The sequence below is a fragment of the Rhinopithecus roxellana genome, chromosome 7 (genome assembly GCF_007565055.1).
Source record: "Rhinopithecus roxellana isolate Shanxi Qingling chromosome 7, ASM756505v1, whole genome shotgun sequence".
NCBI lineage: Eukaryota > Metazoa > Chordata > Mammalia > Primates > Cercopithecidae > Rhinopithecus > Rhinopithecus roxellana.
In genome coordinates, this window is record NC_044555.1 from 56,484,882 (window position 1) to 56,508,072 (window position 23,191).

Consider the following 23,191-nt stretch of genomic DNA (forward strand, 5'->3'; position numbering starts at 1 on the left):
AATGTGTATTACAGAAATGTTTGTAATGAGAAAAACAGCAACAGCTATAATGTCCACCAGTCAGGAATTAGTTAAATTTATTGTGTTAAACCCAAACAATGGTATACTATAAAGGTATTTTAAAAATTGAAGTATAATAGATAGATACACATTTGCCTGAAAGTTGTGCAATATATGTTGTTAAGTGAAAAAAGCAATTGGTAAAAACTGTATGAATAATTTGATGCCATGTTTATAAAACAAAACAAAAACATATATTAATGTATACACAGGAAAAGAACCTAAATTAATATACACGTTAGACTGTTAAAGGTGGTGATCACTTGGGAGGGAGGCTACGGGGACTTTTTCTGTACTGTTTGAAATTTGAGAAGCAAGCATTAATTTTATAAGGAGAAAAAATAAATAAATATTTGTCTCAATCTGTTCTACTTTGGATGAACAAATTGGAGGGGGGCTTTTTTTTTCCAAACGCATACCATTTTTAAATAACAGTTCACACATATATTACTGGTCTAATAAAAATTCTCAAACTTCCATCAAGGAGTGACTACAAGACAACTCACCATTAAGACTCCAAAATGGGTGAGATGGTCACACTGACAGATTGTGTAATTTACGTTTGTTTCCTTTACTTTACAGCCTGACGAATTCCATCCACCCAGCCCATCTGTAGGAGACAGAAGGAAATTTCAAAGCAATTTTGTTTTTCTCAGAAATGTTTAACTTTTCATTATATGCACTATTTAAACGTATGTTATAATTAGTATTATTTGCTAAGACAGCAAGATTAGGGGTATAATTGAACACTGAAATTAAATTAAGTCTAATAGACTAAACTGACTTTTTGGGGACTTCGTAAATGGCATAACTTCTTCAGCTCTCACTTTTTCAGTTCTTGTACCATACCTCTATAAATTAGGACAGACTCTAACTGTGAACAAAAGTCCTGCCACCACACCACAGTGATAAAGACTTTTTTAAAAAGTAGCCAATAAATAGGAAGCAGGCAGATCTGGAATCTTTTTAAGGACATGGACATATGGAATATAGGCTGGCACTTGAGCTTACTCAGAGGGACTGGAATAGACATCTGAAAACCCAGCTGAACCCGCAATTCAAAGGGTCTCAAGTGCTTTGAACCAAAGTCAGATCATGGTCTAGAACTCTGCAGGGCCAATTAGAGCCTCTGCTCTACTGGACACCTGGCTAGTTTCTTCTGAGCACACTCAGGGTTTAGAACTAACACTTATACTTCCATAACCTGTAGATCTCAGGTAGTAGACCAGATTGAGAGTAGAACTTCACGAGTGGCACTAGACCAAAGGGGTTATCCCAGGGCAGGCGGCTAAGTGTGGTCAACATTTGTCCATCTGGGATAATGCCAAAGGTTCCAGAGGTTCTAGATGCATGGGACAGAGGTGCAGGGGCAAAGGGTGACCTGATATTAGCCCAGTAATTTGCATTAATGAACACAGAGATCAACTTATTGAGGTTGTAGGGGACAAAGCTCATCACTTTATAGGGGTTTTATCCTAAGAGACTTGGAGGGGATCAGGAAAGGGCAGGCAGTGTTATTTTTGTCTGTCAGAAAGAAGTAGTATTTTTATACCCTAGGGAGCCAAATGGGAAGAGAATTTCCATTTTGTCCCAGAATTCCAAAGATAGTGAAAAAGGGAAAGGTCCCAGGCAGAGTTTCCACAGGCAGAAGGACTCCTCACTTAGCCACTCCTGGCGTTCTTAGGGAAATTGATTCTGTTTGGAAATTCTCTGAGATTCGGTGATAATCCTGGATATTTCCAGTGAAGATGGCAGGCCTAAGAGCAAATCAGTCAGCAATGACTATTCCCAGTCTCTTTTACTATCTGTCTCCAAAGACTCATGCTTATTCAAGCAAGTAGGATCCTTAGAGACCAACCAAAAAGTTTCATCTCCTCAATGAAAAGATAAAAAGACTGGGGCTCAGAGGGGGTAAATTGCTTACCCAAGGTCACACAGTCAGTCTAGAAGAGGTGAGGAGAAAAAAAAAGGGAAGGAGATTGTAGATCTCGCAAAACTCTGTGGGAAAGCCCACATAAAGAACCAGGTATTCCTTCCTCAACTTCCTTCAAACAGCTCAAGGTTACTCTGCGCTGGGCCTTCCAAATTTCTTTCTTCCAACTTTGCTTACCCTCGAGTTGTGTGATTTTTCTGATTTCCCAAATAATTATCTTTGGGGCCTAAGATACTTATAATAAGCTCCTATAATCTTCAGGAAACTGCAGGTAAGGAGCAATTAGTTATTGGGCATGACTGGAGCGCTGTAGTCCCAGCACAAATTGAGAGATCTTACCTATCAAAAAGGAAAGTTGTCTTAATTCCCATGCCCTAATTTGATATAAAAATCATATCCTGTATCTTGGTCATTCAGAATGCTCTGTAGGGTCTGATAAGACAGCAGTTTGAGCACAACTTCCTCCCATTTAACTGCCAAGTGGTAAAATGGTCTGGGGCAAAGTCAAAGTCGCTAACAAAAATACTTACTATTATTCTCAAAATCCCAAAAGGCACAGTGAACTTGACCATAATTCTGGAAAAAAGGAAATCAGAGGTAAACACCTTGCTTTGTGATATTTACCATATAGTAACATATACACACAAGTGTTTTCTTCTCAATATGTTTTCCCATGGTAGACATGAACACACTCACATGCACACACGTATACACATACACATTTGGGCCATTTGTGAATTGGCTGTTAGACTAACTCCATCTAACTCTGGATTTGCAAGTGAGAAAACAGCATGTCACTGGATGGTGATCTCATATGTCCTTTAAAATATTTGGTAGTATTAAAAATTGCCATGCCCTTCTGGTACAAGGCTATGGATAGTCAATGCTGGGCTGATGTGTTCCTTCCGGAGCTTTGGAATTCGGGCCTCACTGCTGAGATCAAGCCTTATGAACACAAATTTGATCTGCTCCCTCATTAGGCCTACAGAACATTCCTAAGACCTCACCAGCTCCTATAGTCTCCAGGAAACTGCAGGCAAGGAGCAATTAGTTACTGGGGATAATTGAAGTGCTGTAGCCCAGACCAAATTGAGAGATCTTACCTATCTAACATGTTTCATTTGGTATTTGCTTCTTTAAATTTCCTCTCCCTCTCTTCCTTCTCTTCTTCCCTTCCAGAAGCAAGACGAGTGAAAAGTATGCTGAACCATATGGTCTTTTAGACTGGAAACTGAGAAATCTATTGAGACTTCACACTGGCCATACATTAATGTCAAATAATGGAATAGTCATTCATACTTGTACTTAGGCTAAATTTGATTATTTAGTAATATATACCTTATTTTATGCCATATGACTATGCTTTTAGTTCTTTGGTGATAATTCATACACATTTTAATGTTCTTTATGGAAATTCAAGTAATACAAATATTCAATTATTTTGAGTGAAGTTGCTTGCCTCACTCAAAAATAAATGTAATCACATGTCATTTAGTGTGATGGGACATCCAAAAGATCCAGTCACTGCCCCACCAATCTGTCACAGTGCTAGAATGCCGATCATTCCCTATCACTTTAGGATAAGGTATTATTACTAGAAGGTTCCAATTATAACACACCTTTGCTACCTGGAATAGGACATTCTTCATTAAGTGTTAGAATCACATCTGTTAATTAACAAATTACTTTTAACAGAAAAATTGTGAAGAGCTCCTGAGGCCATTTGATTCAGAACTGAAAATGGATATATTACCTGGTTTCCTCCAATATGCTGCAGAGTGATAACCACTGGGTCAGCTAAGTTTTGAATGAACATATCTGAAATGCTGGCACTCACAACATATGTGGTTAATGCTTTAGTGACATTTTTGGTCTGCAGATGAAACAAAAGAGGAGTTCAGGACCTAAATTTCTAATTACTTACAGTATTAATAATGAATCTGGAATTTTGAAGTGCTACACACAACATTAGGTACAGAAATGTGGAAAACAAAATTGCAAGCTAAGGTCAAAGGTTATTCAGCTCATCTCCTGTCTTCACATAAGGTCTCCATTATACCAAGCTAGAAGAATTCATTAATCCATCTATCCATCCAAATGTCTATCTAGCATGCATTGGTTTTGCATCTGCTACTCAGTACTGCACTAGCAACAAAATGAAACTATTCTCTATTTTGATAACTTTCTGGACCTTGACATTTCACAACTTATCCCAGTTCTAACTCTCAATCATCCTTGCTTACTTTTAGGGAGCTTCTCTATAAGAAACCTAAATCTATCATGTGTAAGTTATAAACCACTTCTTGTTCTATTCTGACAGAGATGGAAGCAGGTTGATCAACACCCAGTTTGAAACAAATCTCAGAGGACAGTCATCGCCTTCTTAGGGGACTGTGAGCTCTGAGGGCAGAGCCCAGGCATTGTATAGCCTGGTATCCTCACATATCCTAGCACACAGCAGGTGTCCTGTGCCCACAGTGAGCCACTTATTATGTGCTTTTCATGCACATGCCATTTGCAGTCCTCACTGAAACCATATAAGCATTTTTCAGATAAACTGAGGCTTGGGTGGCTCAGTGCCTATATGGATAAAGGTCACAAGGCAAGTGAATGACATGGCAGGGATGCTTAATAAATGTTGGTTTAAAGGCAACAAACTAGAATGTATCTGCTGAGAAGCGGGGCTTGCTAACTAACAGTGCCAAAGTACCCCAGGCCAAGGCTCCAGGATGCAAGTCAGCTGAGAGGCTGCCTTTTCTGGGGCACAGGCACATGTGAAGAGACCAGAGATAGGGCTGGTGATACCAGACAAGAGGGAGAGGAAGAAAAATCTCTGAGGACTTCCCCATAAAAGCCTAGAGGACATGAACCCAGATGATATTCCTTGGAGACACTGCTGGGCCACTTTCAGAAGATGCCAAGGCTTCATATTTCTGAAGAAACAGTGTGCAGTCCCTACTACCTACCCTACACACTTGAGCCCTGCAGCCTGGGTAGTTGCGAATTCAGCCTTGGGCTCCACTAGGACTCTACTTACTTCCTGTTTCTGACCTGTTCTGTTCATTCAAAGCCAGTCTGGGGCAACCTGATTTAGAGATGGCCAGCAGCAAGATATAATGGGAAGGGCCCTGCTGACATTCAAAAGGCCAAGTGCTAACCCTAGCTCCCTTGTTCCTCCTAAGCCTTATTACCCCTTCTTGGTCTGTTGGTGACACTAGGAAAGATGGCAGACTAGATGTTATTTAATGATCCTCCCAAGTTAGTCTAAGAGACACAGTTTTCTGTAGTGAAAAGGCCAAATGAGGAGACACACGCTATGACCCAAGACTTAATTAGCCTTTTCTCTGGTCTCATTTCCCTTACTATAAAATGGTAGCCATACCAGGAAAGGAATGGAGCCTTCCCACCCTTCCACCTTTTGCACTGTAGGCTCAAGTTTTATCTGGTATACCTCTGAACTTTTAGACAAACTATTCCCTCTAGCTGAAACTCTTTTCCCTCCTTCTCTTTGCCCTGTTTCATCTTTGAGCTCTTATTCAACTTCAGGACTCCACTGAGACCTTTCTCTCACTGCACTTTCCTGATCTCCCAGATAAGTGGTAGCTCTCTTCTTCTATGCACCCAGAGTCTCCATGCCATATTGTAACCGCCTAGTGCCTGTCCCTCTCCTTGAGAATCACAGCTAGTGGAGGCGTGGAGGAGACACATATTATCCAAGAGTGGTGCCTTATCAACAATTTCTGTGGACCAGGCATAGTGGCTCACACTTGTAATCCTAACGCTTTGGGAGGCAGAGACAGGAGGATGGCTTGAGGCCAGGCGTTTGAGACTAGCTGGGGCAACAAAGTGAGACCCTGTCTCTCCAAAAAAAAAAAAAAAAACGAAAATTAGCCAGGCATGGTGGTAAGCACCTATATTCCCAGCTTCTTGGGAGGCTGAGCCAAGAGGATCACTTGAACCCAGGAGTTCGGGGTTGCAGTGAGCTGTGATTGCACCACTACACTCCAGCCTGGGTGGCAGAGCGAGATCCTGTCTTTAAAAGACACAAACAAACAAACAAATGTCTAAAGTTATATGTCATAATGACTTAAGATTTTGATCAAAAAAATGTTAGAGGAAGTAGTGTGAAAGCAAGGCTGTGATACTCGGGGATTCAAGAAAAACAGAATTAAAGAGCAGCATCTTTTGTAAGTACTCATTCCCCAATAACCAGTGGCACAGATCCCAGCCTTGGGTCACCCCTTCAATGTTAGAACGTTTAGGTCTCTTTTCTCCTCCAGCAGACTAGAAGTTCCGTGAGGGCAGGCACTATGTCTCTTGCTCAGCATTGCATCCTCAGCATTCAGCACTGTGTAAGACACACAGTAGGAATTAAATAAATATTTGCTGAATGAATAAGTGATTGAGTGAATAAATGAATAAATTGTGTCACCTTTAGCAGATTCCTTCCCCTCTCTGAGTCTCAATGTCCTCAATATCCATTTTACTTTTACCAATGGTAAACTGAGTAGATGGGATGATATGAGTTAGGAGGGCCCTTTCAGCACTGAATTTGACGGCAGGCTAGTTCTAATCCTTCTTCATCTGGTACTATGACGTTTGCAGGCTAATTTTGGCAAAGATCTTTAATCTTTTTCAGTAGAAAGTGTTAGTGAATAAAAATGACTTATTAAGTGTGAAATCTATGCAAAACAAGTTTATCTGTTATTCTATGAGGCAAGCACAGCCCTCTGAAGAAAGGAGAGAAATTAAGACCAAAGTAATGGCATCTCAGGTGACACAGAGAAATTGTAAGCCTTCCAAAAGAGTCAGAGTGTTATGGATCACATTTTAAAATTTTTATTAAAATGTTTTGCCCACTAAATATTTTGCCCAGGAGGCAGGAAGGAGAGCAGAGGCTCACTTACTCCAAGCAGCCATCCTGGGTGGGATTTGAGCTAAGCCCACAGGAACAAATAGAATTTAGATAGAGAAAGGAGTGGCTAGAGAACTCCAGGGGAACAGAAAGCCTTACACACATAGCTGGAGGTGACATGGTATATTTGAGGTAGTGTGTGGTATGGGTATGTGCTATATTTTAAGTTGACCCAGTGCAACCTCCCACAAAAGAAATGTGAATATTTGACCATTAGAAATTCATTACTTTGGATAACCTCTTTAGAAATGCAAACACATCTAGGAAAATTAATGTATTGACCTCTTAAATACATGAACTTTCAAGTCAGATAGCCTGGGTTTGATTCCTAGCTGCGCCACTTTTTAAGTATGTGGCCTTGGGAAAAATTACTTAAACTTTTTGAGTCTCGACTTCTCATGAGAAGTAGATGAAATAATAAATGTAAATATTAACAATTAATAGTGTTCATTATCTTCAAATTCATGCAAACTCTGATTACTGTCTTCCCAATAGCTAGATGAGACAGAGTGGTCTAAATGAATGAGCCTTTTGTTAGGCAGAGACCTAAGACAGGATAATAATAATAATAGTAGAGCAAACAGTTAACATGGTACTTATGTGCCAAGCAGTATTGTAAAGCACTTTAAATACACTAACTCCTTTAATCCTTCAATAGCTCTATAAGGTATTCATATCACCCTATGCTACAGAGAAGGAAACTAAGGCACATGAAGGTTGAGTAACTTGCTTGAGGACACACAGGCAGAATATGGCATTGCCAGCTTTAAATTCAACCAGGCTGCCCCTGAGTCCACACTCTTCAGCATCACATCAGGCTGCCTCTGTTTTCTAGTGGGTGAGGACTGCAGCCTTCAGAGAAAGTTCTGTGGGGGCTGTGGGAAGTAGCAACAAATGCCTGCAGGCAAATGTCCTTCTGGATACCAGCCAGCTTCAAAGGAATTGGCCCAAAATAGTGGACATGTTGGCTTTGAGGAGCCAGGGGAGATTTGGGAGGAAAGCACTGACAAGCTGAAACATTATTTCATCAGGAGAACTCGCTGTTCTTTTCTGGCTTTGAAACATCTTGAGACCTCTGTTTAGCCACCAGATAATCCTTAAGGTCCCTTCCAAAGCTGAGATGTTGTGAAAATTAAAAACTGTAGAACATCATTAAAGTAGACGTTGATTCATGTTAAGGGGCAAGGGTTGTGCTGGAAGACTTGTGGAATCAATCAGCATATTCTAAAATAAACAGAACATCATGAAAATAGCAAGAGTTCATAATTACAATGAGTCACCATATGCCAGTTCATCACAGTTACCACAGGCAAGAATTTACCTTAAAGAGTGAAGTTTGGCCAAAGAAATTAAACAAGATCGTTTGTAAGTTGCTAAGAGGAATTCTCTCCGTCAGTGATTTAGGCAAATATATGGAAGCCAAAATCCCTCCCACAGGGACATTGCCTAGGAAAATCTGCCAAGAAAAGCCAAAAAATGAAAATTGGAGTCTTCATTCATCATAGTGAAGTCTTGCCCACCTCTCACCTCAGTTCAGCCTCAGAATATCACTCAAAGAGCTGAAAGGTGGGAACTAGCTCCATAAGCTATGATATACTTTTCACACACACACACACACACACACACACACACACACACACACACAATCACAGGCCAAGACATGATTCTGGTACACATAGACATAGACACAAACACACATCATCTTTTCCTTTCTAAGCCTATTCCTGAGGTTCTCTCCCTCTGAGGTTCTCTCCCTTTGATCTCCTTTCACCTGGGTAATAATAGAGATGAGAGGGAAATGACAAATTAGGTCATTTGCCCTGATTATCAGAAATAAAGACCAGTCTTGGAAATCAGGATACCGTCCTCCATATGATAAAAGGAAAAAACAAAACAACAACAAAAAACACAATACAATGGTATTAGGCACTTTCTTCATAGTTTATGGAGCAATGTTTTGGTTAAAAAGTGAAGCAGTGAAGTGAGGCATTAGCGCTTAGCAATTCTGCTGCATGTCACAGCTACGGTTTGAATATGTCCCCCCAAAAGCATGTACTAGAAACTTAATCCCCAATCTGATAATAATGGGGGCTAGGGCACAATGGGATATGTTCAGGTCATGAAGGCTCCACCCTGTTGAATGGATCAATGCCAATTATAAAAGGGCTTGAGGCTGTGAGTTAAATCTTTTGTTCTCGCTCTCCCTCTCTTTGCACATCTGCCATTGGATGACACAGCAAGAAGGCTCTCACCGCAGGTGGCCCCTTGATCTTCGACTTCCCAGCTGTCAGAACTGTGAACCAATAAATTTCTGTTCATCAGAAATTACCCATTCTGTGGTATTCTGTTATAGCAGCACAAAATGGAATAAGACATTCACTGTTAGAAGTATTTGCTGAGTTGATTGGTAATAGTATTTGACAAGTACTGGAACATTTTTGAGAGTCAAAAGGGCTTTGTTAATAATTACACTAAGTCCACAGCCGTAAATCAGGACTCTCCCAGACAAAACAGGATATGTGGACACACTTACCTGCATTCTCCCATTTAATCTATCAACTCTGAGAGGTACATTGTATTATGGCAACAGGAAATGGCTTAGAAAGGTTAAGTGACTTGCTTAGGGTCACACAACTGGGACGTGGTTGAACAAAGATATATACGATTTTGGTCCACTTTTAAAATTTATCTATGTTGCCTCTCAAGTTGCTATTATCTAGCTGGGTGTATAATGGGGGTTAAAAGTGAATCATATTTCTAAAAATGACTTGTAGTCTCAAAAGCCATATGGCTCTTTGCTAAGCAGAAATGAACTCTGCTAGGGCAGTCAAGTACCATGGAGAGGACATGATTTAGCTTCTACATGTAAGCAATTTGATACCAAGAATACAACTGGTGTTGTTTGTTTTGTCTCTCCACCAAGATTCATGATAGAAAACCCCATTGTAAACAAAATACACTGGGAATTCAACATCTGTTTCAGTATGGCTAAGTAGCTCCTAATAAACTCAACCCTCCTGCATATAACAACAATGCAAAGTAACAACGACTTGAAGGCACTGGAAAATTACCAAAAGCAGACAGTTTCTGGAGAAGAGTAAACACTTGGAAAAAGGTAACATCACAAGGTGGGGTACCCGTTTTTACAGCTTGCAGCCTGATGGCAGACTGAAACTAATGCTGTGAAGGACATCTAAAACTTTGATTTTTTTTTTTTTCTAAATTGCAGTCTTTGTGGAATGAAGAACCAGAAACAAAAGTCAGGGCAACCATAGCCACTGGGAGGTGATGGGGGTTGTGGGGGGACATCTGGAATGGAAAGCGGGATCCAAAATTCTGAGTATAAATTCTGCCCAAATATCTGCCTTACCTCTGGACCACATATGTACAGGACAGATTTCCACTAAGAATGAAGGAAGTTAACTGAGATTTGAACTGCCAGTCAAGAGATGGTGTCTACAGTATAGACCAACCAAGTTAATTGCCTGTTATGACAAAAATCTATAATCTACAAAAGAATAGAGTAGAATCTAGAGTGTTCATATATAACATTTATATTACCCAGAACATAATCAAAAATTACTCAATATGTGAAGAAAAATTGTGACTCATTTTTAAAAGACAATCAATGGAGTTAAACCTTGAGATGATCCAGATATTAGAATTAGCAGATAAGGATTTTAAAGCAGCTAAGATAACTATGCTAAGGTATTTAAAAGAAAATATGTTTGCAATTAATGGAGAGAGGAAATAATAGTAAAAAAAAATATGGAAGCATACAAAATAGAAATTCTAAACTTTAAGCATAATATTGGAATTTTTAAAAAAGTAAATTTTATTGTGTGTATTTAAGGTATATAACATGATATTATGGGATACATATAGAGAGTAAAAAGGTTACTATAGTAAAGCAAATTAACGTATCCATGATCTCACATAGTTACCTCTTTTTTTGTTGTTTTTATGGCAAGAGTAGCTAAAATCTATTCATTTAGCATGAATTCCGAAAACAGTACAATTTTTAAAATTGCACAGGATGGGTCCAATAGTAACACAAAAACAACAGATGTCTGCAAATTTAAAGGTAGATAAGCAGAAATGATCCCTTTAGAAGAATAGATAGTGGTGAAACCCCGTCTCTACTAAAAATACAAAAAACTAGCCGGGCGCGGTGGCGAGTGCCTGTAGTCCCAGCTACTCGCAGGCTGAGGCGGGAGAATGGCGGGAACCCGGGAGGCGGAGCTTGCAGTGAGCCCAGATCCGGCCACTGCACTCCAGCCCGGGCGACAGAGCAAGACTCCGTCTCCAAAAAAAAAAAAAAAAAAAAAAAAAAAAAAGATAGTGAAATGATTAAAAACATGAACAGTCTCAAGGATATGTGGGGAAGTATCAAAAGGTCTTACATACAAGTCATTGGAGTCTCAAAAGGAGAGGAAAGAGAAAATGGTGAGGAAACAGTATTTGAAGGAATAACAGTGAAAATTTCCCCAAATTCAGTAAAAGGTATAAATGTACATATTCAAGAAGCTCAGCAAATCCTTAGCAGGATAAGAACAAAGAAAAAAAATGCCCAGGCATATAATAGTCAAACTGCAGAATATCAAAGAAAATATTTTAAAAAGCCAGAGAAAATTTACACATTATATACAGAGAAACAAGAACTCAAATGATTACAGATTTCTCTTCAGAAAACATAGAGGCCAGAAGAGAGTGAAATGACATCTTTAAAATGCTGGGGGCTGGGGGAAGGACTTGACAATTCTGAATCCTATAGCAAACAAAAATATCCTTCAAGCATAAAGATAAAATAAAGACATTTTCAGATAAATTAAAAGCTAAGAAAATTTGTCATCATCAGACCTGCATTACAATAAATCCTGAGTGAATTTTTTTTGAGCTGAAGGGAAATGATACCAAATAGAACTCTGACCTTCAGGAAGGAATGAAGAGCAACAAAAATAATACATATCTAAGTAAATGTAAAAAACCATTTTTCTCTCAATTTTTTTAAGTAACATAGGACTTTTTAAAGTAATGACTATAACATTGTCTTGTGAAGTTTATAATCTTTTTGTGTAAAATATGTGTGTGACAATTATAGCATAAAAAACGGGGTATAAATTGATACGTCTAAGTTTAAAGTTTCTACATTTTACATGAAGCAGTACAATATTAACTCTAAGTAGACTGTAAAAAATATACAAGTGTATATTATAATCTCTAGAGCAACCATTAAGAAAAAAATGCAGGCCAGGCATGGTGGCTCACGCCTGTAATCCCAGCACTTTGGGAGGCCGAGGCAGGTGGATCACTTCACATCTGGAGTTTGAAACCAGCCTGACCAACATGGTGAAACCCTGTCTCTACTTAAAAAAAAAAAAAAAAGCCGTGCGTGCTGGCACATGCCTGTAGTCCCCTCTACTCTGGAGGCTGAGGCACAAGAATCGTTTGAACCCGGGAGGCGGAGGTTGCACTGAGCCCAGATCGTGCCACTGCACTCCAGCCTGGGTAACAGAGGGAGACTCCAAAAAGAAAGGAAAGGAAGGAAGGAAGGAAGGAAGGACGGAGGGAAGGAAGGAAGGAAGGACGGAGGGAAGGAAGGAAGGAAGGAAGGAAGGAAGGAAGGAAGGAAGGAAGGAAGGAAGGAAGGAAAGAAAGCAAGAAAGCAAAAAGCAAGAAAGCAAGAAAGCAAGAAAGAAAGAAAGAAGGAAAGAAAGAAAGGCGGGGAAATATATATAATTAAAGAGTCAGTAAACAATTAAAATTCAACTATAATAAATGTTAAAATAAAGCAAGAGACAACAGGAAAGAAGGAACAGAGGAACAAAAGCCAGAGGGATAGACAGAAATTAAAATAAAATGATAGTTCAAATCTAACCACATAAATAGTTACATTAAATGTTAAAAAAACTACACACTCCAATTAAAAGTCAGATATTATCAGGATGGATAAAAAATGAAACACAAACTATATGCTATCTACGAGAGGTACACTTTAAATATAAAGACAGCTAGAAAGCAAATGAATATAAAATATACATTTGTACCTTTTAGAGTAACCATAAGAAGGCTTGGATGACTTGGTTTTTTATATTGAAACCAGATAAAATAATTTCAAGACAGTATTATGGAAGATAAAGAGGGATATTTAATAATGATAAATAGGTTTGGGGGTAGGATTAGTATTAGAAAGACAAACCAACACAAATGTATATGTGCTTAATAAAAGAGCCCCAAAATAAACAAAGCAAAACTTGAAAGGAATAAATGGAGAAATAGACAGTTGCACAAAGTTAGAGATTTTAACACCCTTTTCAACTAGAGAACAACTAGGATAAAACAAAGATGATTGGAACAACACTGCTGGCACCTTGACCTATATCCAACAACTATAGAATGCACATTTTTTTTTAATTCCATGTGAAACATTCACCAAAATAAATCACACACTGGGATACAAAATAAGTGCTCTGAATCAGTGTCCAATATATGGTACTGTTTTTCCCATAGCCAGGATTCACAGTTCCAGGAATCAAGGGTTGGAAGTGGAAGTGACATTACTTACCATCACCCCTAATGATCCACTAGCAAAATTTTTGCTTCCTGTTCCCACAATATTACATTCGGCTGGCCTAGAGGTCTTAGTTCCAGAGGGAGGAACGCTGCCACCAGGAGACACAACATCGATCCCCTTAAACTGGAAGTTAAGATTGCCACCTGGACACTTTGGGCTCCTCCTATCTTTAAGTCAACAGGCTAAGAAGGGCGTTACAGTGTTGGCTGGGGTGATTGACCCAGACTATCAAGATGAAATCAGTCTCCTACTGCACAACAGAGGTAAGGTACGCATGGAATACAGGAGGTCCATTAGGGCATCTCTTAGAGTTACCATGCCCTGTGATTAAGGTCAATGGGAAACTACAACAGCCCAACCAGGCAGGACTACAAATGGCCCAGCCCTTTCAAGAATGAAGGCTTGGGTCACTCCACCAGGAAAAAAACAACGACCTGCAGAGTTGCTTGCTGAAGGCAAAGGGAATACAGAATGGGTAGCAGAAGAAGGTAGTCATCAATACCAGCTACGACCACGTGACCAGCTACAGAAACAGAGACTGTAATTGTCATGAGTATTTCCTCCTTCTTTTGTTAAAAACATGTTTGTGCATGTATACACTTGTACTAAGAAAATGTCTTCATTTTATTTCTTTTTTTCCTTTATCATGTGACATAGGATTTACTGACTTCATATCAGCATTTAAGTATTGTTAATTTTATGTAATAGTATTTGTGTTGGGGATTTGTGCATTTCCAGTTGCACAAAGGATAGTTGTATTATGTTAAGCAAATTATGACCTTATTATTGTCTTTATTTGAGGATTATGTATGATCTCAGGAGATGTGTATGGGTTCAACTTGGAAAGGGATGGATTTGTGATGGTTAATACTGAGTGTCAATTTGATTGGATTGAAGGATACAAAGTATTGATCCTGGGTGTGTCTGTGGGGGTGTTGCCAAAGGAGGTTAACATTTGAGTCAGTGGGCTGGGAAAGGCAGACCCACCGTTAATTGGGTGGGCACCATCTAATCAGCTTCCTGCAAACATAAAGCAGGCAGAAAAATGTGAAAAGGAGAGACTGGCTTAGCCTCCCAGCCTACATCTTTCTCCTGTGCTAGACGCTTCCTGCCTTTGAACATCAGACTCCAAATTCTTCAATTTTGAGACTCGGACTGACTCTTCTTGCTCCTCAAGCTTGTGTATATATATATATATATACACACACACACACATATATATATCCTACTAGTTCTGTCCCTCTAGATAACGCTGACTAATACAATAAGTTTCAACAAATGTAAATGGATTGAAATTATACTAAGTATATTCTGTGACCAAAATGAAATAAACAAGAAATCAATAACAATAAGATATCTTAGGCTGGGTGGGGTGGCTCATGCTTGCCGTCCTAACACTTTGAGAAGCTGAGTTTGAGACCAACCTGGGCAACATGGAGAGATCTCATCTCTACAAATAATTTTTTTAAAAGTAGCCAGGTGTGGTGACATGCACCTGTGGTCCCAGCTACTCGGGAGGTTGAGGTGGGAGGATCACCTGAGCCCAGGAGGCTGAGGATACAGTGAGTCGTGATTGTGCCACTGTGCTCCAGCCTAGGTGACAGAGTGAGACCCTGTCTCAAAAAATAATAATAAGATATCTTAGATAGCTCCAAATACTTGTAATTGAAATAATACACTCCTAAATAATCCACGGACTAAAGAAAAAAATAGAAAATATTTTGAACTGACATAATAAAAATATAACATATAAAAATTTGTGAACTACAGCTAAAGCAGTGCTTACAAAGATATTTACAGCTTTTTAGGATTATGTTACAAAAGAAGAAAGGTCTAAAATGAATGATCTACAGATCCACATTAGGAAGCTAGACAGGCCAGGAGTTGTAGCTCACACCTGTAACCCCAGCACTTTGGGAAGCTGAGGCAGGAGGATTGCTTGAAGCTAGGAGTTCGAGACCACAGCAGACAACAAAGAAAGACCCTGTCTTTACAAAAACAAAAAATCTAAAAATTAGCCGGGTGTGGTGGTATGTGCCTGTAGTCCCAGTTACTGGGGAGGCTGAGGTGGGAGGATTGCTTGAGTACAGAAGTTGAAAGTTGCTGTGAGCTATGGTCACACCACTGTACTCCATCCTGGGTGACAGAGAGATTTCATTAAAAAGAAGGGGAAGAAGAGGAAGAAGAAGAAGAAGAGGAGGAGGAGGAGGAAGAAGAAGAAGAAGAGAGAAGAAGAAGAAGAAGAAGACAGAAGAAGAAGAAGAAGAAAGAAGAAGAAGAAGAAGAAGAAGAAGAAGAAGCAGAGAAGAAGAAGAAGGAGGGAGGGAGGAGGAGGAGGAGGAGGAGGGGGGGAGGGAGGAGGAGGGGGGAGGAGGAGGAGGAGACGGAGGAGGAGGAGGAGGAAGGAGGAGGAGGAGGAGGAAGGAGGAGGAGGAGGAGAAGAAGAAGGAGGAGGAGGAGGAGGAGGAAGGAGAAGAAGAAGGAGAAGAAGAAGGAGAAACAGCAGGAGCAGCTATGTAAAGAAGATAAAAATAAAACCAAAGTAAGTATAAGAAAGGAAGTAATAAATATAAAATCAGATATCAAAAAGTAGAAAACAAGTAATAGGGAAAATTAACAAGGCCAAAAGTTGTTTAAAGGGATCAACAAAATGGAAAAATCCCTATGTTATCAAAAATAAAGGAACAAAAAAAGAAATTACCAGCACAGAAATGAAAGAAGGTTTATTACTGTAAATCAGAGGTTGACAAATGAACCAGTAAGCCAAATCCTTCCTAAGGCTTGTTTTTGTGTTGCTCTGAGCTAAGAATAGATTTTACATGCCATTTTTAGGTTTTGTTGTTGTTAATAGCTTTATTGAGACTTTACTCACATACCATATACTTTATCCATTTAATGTATACAGTTCATTGGCTTTCATCACATTCAGAGTTGTGCGACTATCACTACAATCAATTTTAGACTATTTCTATCACTTCAAAAAGAACCCCTGTATGAATGGATGAACAAAATGTGGTAAATACATGCAATGGAACATTATTCAACCTTAAAAAATTAGCAAATTCTAACATGCTACAACATAGATGAACCCTGAAGACATTTTGCAAAGTGAAAAAAGCCAGTCACAAAGAACAAATATTGTATGATTCCATATACGTGAGGTACCTAGAGTAGTCAAAATCACACCAACTGGAAGAATTGTGGTTGTCAAGGGCTAGGAGAGGGACGAATGGGGACTTGTTATTCAGCTACTGGGGAGGCTGACCTCCCCAGTAGTTTTGGGAAGATGAACAACGTTCTGCAGACATATGATGGTGACAGTTGCACAACATACATTTCATTTTTAAAAGGTTGCAGAAAGAAAGAAGCAGAGGGAGAGGAGAGAACAAGAGAGGGAAGGAAAAGAGAGGAAAGCAAGGGAAGGAGAGGAGAGGAGAAGAGAGGGATGGAGAGGAGAGGAGAAGAGAGAGAGCGAGAAGAGAGGAGAAGAGAAGGGAGAGAAGGAGAAGAGAGGAGAAGAGAAAGAAGGAGAGGAGAGGGCAAGAGGCAAGAGGAACGGAGAGCAGAACAAAAACAAAAATATAAGAACATTCAGCAGACAGAGGCCACCTGTGGCTTGCAAAGCCTAAAATATTTATTATCTGCCCTTTACAGAAAGTTTGCTAACTCCTGCTATAAATCCTACAGATGTTAAAAAAAAAGGAAAATATCATAAATTATTGCCAATAAGCTTGACAAGTTAGATGAAATAAACTCTTAGAAAAATACAACTCTGCAAGAAAAATACAACTATCCAAAAACTGACACAAGATGAATCAGAAAATCTGAATGGCTCTCTATCCACTAAATAAATCTAGTTTGATATCAAAAAACTTCCCACAAAGAAATTTCAGACCCAGAGCGTTTTCTAGTGAACCCTATCAAGCATTTAATGAAATGATAGCAATGTTACACAAACTCTTTCTGAAAGTAGAAGAGGGACCATTTCCCTACTCACTTTTAGAATGTTGCCAAAATCTTTCTAAAGCCTGACAAATAAATCACAAAAAAAGAAAATTTCAGACCAATACACTTCATGAATGTAAGGGCAAAAATACTTCACAAAACATAAGCACTTAGAAAATAGTAATACATAAACATGATGATACATCATGACCAGTAGGGTTTCTTCCAGGAATGCAAGATTGGCTTAATATTTTACAATCAATATAATTTACCATATTAAGAGAATAAAGAGGAAAGCCAAATGATTACTTCGAGAGATACAGAAAAAGCTTTTGACAAAATTCAACAACAATTTGTGATAAATTTTTTCAGGAAACCAGGAGTAGAAAGGTAACTGCCTCAATCAAATAAAAAACATCTTTTTAAAAAACAAAACAAAAACATGGGTAACATCACAGTAATGGAAAAACAGTGAATACTTTTCTCCTAATATTAAAAATAAGACAAGGATGCTCACTTTAACCACTTCTATTCAACATTGTATTGGAAGTACTAAACATCAGAATAGGCCCCCAGAAAGAAATAAAAGGAATAAAGATCAGTAAAGAATACATAAAACTCTCTATTGTCAGATGATGTTGGCTCACATGGAAAGTTCTAAGGAATCTCTAAAACAATTATTAGCAGCAATAAGTGAATTTAGCAAGTGTGTAAGAAACAAAATGTGTGTATATATATTATAGCATATAATATAAATAATATTTCATATATAATCAATTCCATTTTTATATACTAACGGCAAATAATTGGAATATCTAGTTTTAAAAGTATTCCATTTTCAACAGTATCAAAAAACAAAATAGGAATAAATTTATCAAAAGACATGCAATATCTCCCTACCTAAACTACAAAACATTGCTGAGAGAAATGTAAATAGAACTAAATAAATGTTCCTAGATTAGAAGACTCGATATTAGTAAGAAACAAATTCTCCCCAAATTGACCAATAACTTCAACTTAATCCAAATCATAATCTCAGCAAGCTTTTTATATAAATTGATCAGCAGATTCAAAAATTTATATGGACAGGCAAAAGGCTTAGAATAACCAAAGCAATCTGGAAAGCAACAATGTTGAAGTATTTATATTACCTGACTTCAACACTTTAGGAACCAAGACAACCTGGTAATAACATAAGAGTTAAAACAAAGCAAAACAAAACAGAAAAGAATAGGAAAGCCCAGAAATAGCCTTACATTTACACAACTATTTGATTTTTCGTCAAAGGTACCAAACCAAGCCAATGGGGAAGGAAAAGTCTTTTCAATAAATGGTGCTGGAAATACTGGATATCTACGTAAAACAAAATGATCCTCAACTCCTACCTCACGGAATACATAAATCAATTAATTGAGTTTTAAACATGAAAGCTAAAATCATAAAGCTTTTAAAGAAAAGCATAAGAGAATGTCTTCATGGCTTCCTGATAGACAAAAGTATCCTATACAAGTCATATATGGTTATTCATAAAAGAAAACAGAACTATAAATTAGACTTCATGAAAATTAAAAACTTTTGGTGAGCACAATGGCACACATTTGTAATCCCAGCACTTTGGTAGGCCAAGGTGGGAGGATTGCCTGAGCCCAGGAGTTCGAGACCAGCCTGGGCAACGAAGCCCCATCTCTACAAAAAATTAAAAAATTAGTCAGGCATGGTGGTGCATGCCTGTGATCCCAGCTACATGTGAGGCTGAGGCAGGAGGATTGCTTGAGCCCAGGAGGTCAAGGCTGCAGTGATCTGTGTTCAAGCCATAGCATTCCAGCCTGGGTAAAAGAGTGAGACCCACTCTCATACAACAACAACAAAAAAAAAAAAAAAGAAAAAAAAGAAAAAAGAAAAAAGAAAGAAAGAAAGAAAAAAGAAAATAAGGAAGTGAAAAACTGCTCATCAAAATACATTATTAAGAAAATACATAGGCAAGCCATAAGGAAAACATTTTCAAAACATACATCTGATAAATTGCTTGTATCCAGAATGTATAAAGAACACTTACAACTCAGTAATAAGAGGGATGCCCACTTTTACCATTTCTATTCAATATAGTACTGGAAGTCCTAGTCATAGCAATCAGACACGAGTAAGAAATAAAGGGCATCCAAATTGAAAAAGAGGAAGTCAAGTTGTTGCCGTTCACCAATGATGTGAATGTATACCTAGAAAACCATAGCAACTCATTCAAAAAGCTCCTACATCTGATAAATGAATTCAGTAAAGTCTCAGGTTACAAAATCAATGTACACAAATCAGCAGCACTGCTATACACCAACAGCAACTAAGCTGAGAATCAAATAAAGAACTCAATCTTTTTTACAACAGCTGCAAAATAACTAAAATAAAATAAAATACCCAGGAATATACTTAATCAAGGAGGTGAAAGATTTCTACAAGGAAAACTACAAAACACTGTTGAAAGAAATCATAGATGACACAAACAAATGGAAACACATCCCTTGCTCATGATGGAAAGAATCAATACAGTGAAAATGACCATACTGCCAAAAGCAATCTATAGATAATACAGTTCCCACCAAAATACCACCATCATTCTTACAGAACTAGAAAAAAATTCTAAAGTTCATATGGAATCAAAAAAGGCCCACATAGCCAAAGCAATTCAAAGCAAAAAGAACAAATCTGGAGGCATCGTATTACCCGACTTCAAATTATACTACAAGGCTATAGTTACCAAAACAGCATGGTACTGGTATAAAAATAGGTACGTAGGCCGGGCGCGGTGGCTCAAGCCTGTAATCCCAGCACTTTGGGAGGCCGAGATGGGTGGATCATGAGGTCAGGAGATCGAGAACATCCTGGCTAACACGGTGAAACCCTATCTCTACTAAAAAAATACAAAAAACTACCCAGGTGTGGTGGCGGGCACCTGTAGTCCCAGCTACTCGGGAGGCTGAGGCAGGAGAATAGTGTAAACCTGGGAGGCAGAGCTTGCAGTGAGCTGAGATCCGGCCACTGCACTCCAGCCTGGGCGACAGAGTGAGATTCCGTCTCAAAAATAAATAAATAAATAAATAAATAGATACGTAGACCAATATAACATAATAGAAAACCCAGAAATAAAGCCAAATACTTACGGCTAACTGATATTTGACAAAGCAAGTGAAAATATAAAGTGGAGAAGGGACACCCTGTTCCACAAATGGTGCTGGGATAGTTGGTCAGCCACACAGAGAAAAATGAAACTGGATCCCCATCCCTCGCATTATACAAATATCAGCACAAGATGGATCAGTCTTAAATCTAAGACCTGAAACCATAAAAATTGTAGAAGATAACATCGGAAAAAAAAACCCTTCTGAACATTGGCCTAGGCAAAGAATTCATGACTAAGACTCCAAAAGCAAATGCACAAACAGAAACAAATAAAAGGGATCAAATTAAACTAAAAAGCTTCTGCACAACAAAAGAAATAATCAGCAGAGTCAACGGGCAATCCACAGAGTGGGAGAAAACATTTACAAACTATGCATCCAACAAAGGACTAGTATCCAGAATCTACAAGGAACTCAAACAAATCAGCAAGAAAAAATCAAATGATCCTATCAAAAAGTGGGCAAAGGACATACATAGACAATTCTCAAAAGAAGATAGACCAACATCCAATAAACATATGAAAAAATACTCAACATCACTAATCATCAGGGAAATGTAAATTAAAACCACCATGAGATACCACCTTACTCCTGCAAGAATGGCCATAATTAAAAAGTCAATAAACGATAGATGTTGGCGTGGATGTGGTGAAAAGGAAACACTTTTATACAGCTGGTGGAAATGTAAATTAATGCAACCACTGTGGAAAACAGTATGGAGATTCCTTAAAGAACTAAACTTAGAACTACCATTCCATGTAGCAATCCCACTACTGGGTATCTACCCAAAGGAAAAGAAGTCATTATATGAAAAAGGCACATGCACACACATGTTTAAAGCACACAATTCACAGTTGCAAAGATATGGAACCAACCTAAGTGTCCATCGACCAAACAAGTGGATAAAGAAAATGTGGTATATATACACCATGGAATACTACTCAGCTGTAAAAAGGAATGAAATCATGTCTTTTGCAGTAACTTGGATGGAACTAGAGGCCGTTATTCTAAGTGAAGTAACTCAGGAATGGAAAACCAAATATCATATGTTCGCACTTATAAGTAGGAGCTAAGCTATGGGGACACAAAGGCATAAGAATGATATAATGGACTTGGGGACTCAAGGGAAAGGGTGGTAGGGGGTGAAGGATAAAAGACTGCATATTGGGTACAGAGTGTACACTGCTGAGGTGACGAGTTCACTAAAAATCTCAGAAATCACTACTAAACAACTTATTCATGTAACCCCCAAACCACCTGTATCCCAAAAACTATTGCAATATAAAAAGAAAACTACCCAATTTAAAAACGGGCAAAAGATTTTAACAGATATTTCACCAAAGACATACAAATAACCAATATGAACAGGGAAAATTACTCCACATCATTTGCCACTCTAGAAAACACTGTGACAGTTTCTAATATATTTAAACATATACCTACAGGCTGGGTGAGGTGGCTCATGCCTGTAATCCTAGCACTTTGGGAGGACAAGGTGGGTGGATAACTTGAATCCAGGAGTTTGAGACCAGCCTGGCCAGCATGGCTAAACCCCGTCTCTACTAAAAATACAAAAATTAGCTGGACAAGGTGGCAAGTGCCTGTAATCCCAGCTACATGGGAGGCTGAGGTGGGAGAATTGCTTGAATCTGGGAGGCAGAGGTTGCAGTGAGCAGAGATGGTGCCACTGTACTCCAGCCTGGGCAGCAGCGTAAGACTCCATCTCAAAAAATAAAAAGAAATAATAAATAATAAACATATACCTATGAGCCAGCAATTCCTTTCCTAGGTGTTTATCCAAGACATACAAAAACATATGATCACATAAAGACTTATACACAAAGGTTCATAGCAGGATTATTCATGATAGCCAAACTGGAAACAATCCAAATGTCCATCAAGAGGAGAATAGACAAGGAATCTGTTGTATACCCATGCGTTCGAATATTATTCAGCAATAAAAAGGAACAAACTACTGAAACAAAAGGATGACTAAAAAAATTATGTTACATGAAAGAAGCCTTATGCAAGACAGTACATATTGTAAGATTTCATTCATATAATGTTGTAGAACAGGAAAAACTGTCAGAAAAATGTAAGAACAGTGATTGCCACTTCAGGTAGTAGTTTCAGAGCTTCACTTGGAAACGGCACAAAGGGGCTTTCAGAGGTGATAGCAATATTCTATATCATTTTTAAAAATATAGAACCTCGCTCTGTTGCCTAGGCTGGAATGCAGTGGTGCAGTCATGGCTCACTGCATCCTTGATCTTCTGGTCTCAAGCGATCCTCCCGCCTAAGCCTCTCATGTAGCTGGACCACAGGTACACAATAACATGCCTGGCTAATTTTTTAGTTTTTTGTAGAGATGGGGTTTCACTATATTGCCCAGGCTGGTCTCAAACTCCTGGGTTCAAGTGATCCTCCCACCTTGACCTCCCAAAGTGCTGGGATTACAGGTGTGGCACTGCACCTGGACAACATTCTATATCTTAATAGGGGTTTGGATTACATAGATGTATGCATTTGTCAAAATTCAGAGGGTGTATACTTAGGATTTGTGCATTTTCTTATATGTACACTTTATTACTTTT

At 38.6% G+C, this 23,191-nt stretch overlaps 1 protein-coding gene across 2 annotated transcripts in view; it reads right to left on the reverse strand.

The window, feature by feature from the left end:
• ADGRG4 (adhesion G protein-coupled receptor G4) overlaps nt 1–23,191 on the reverse strand; it is a 113,630-nt gene that overhangs the window by 21,010 nt on the left and 69,429 nt on the right. For both annotated transcript variants that reach the window (XM_010389108.2, XM_010389110.2), the window contains 4 exons: nt 8,230–8,364; nt 3,747–3,866; nt 2,524–2,569; nt 567–670 (listed from right to left, as the gene is read on the reverse strand). In XM_010389108.2, coding sequence (XP_010387410.2) covers nt 567–670; nt 2,524–2,569; nt 3,747–3,866; nt 8,230–8,364 — 405 coding nt within the window. The remainder of the gene's footprint in view (nt 1–566; nt 671–2,523; nt 2,570–3,746; nt 3,867–8,229; nt 8,365–23,191) is intronic.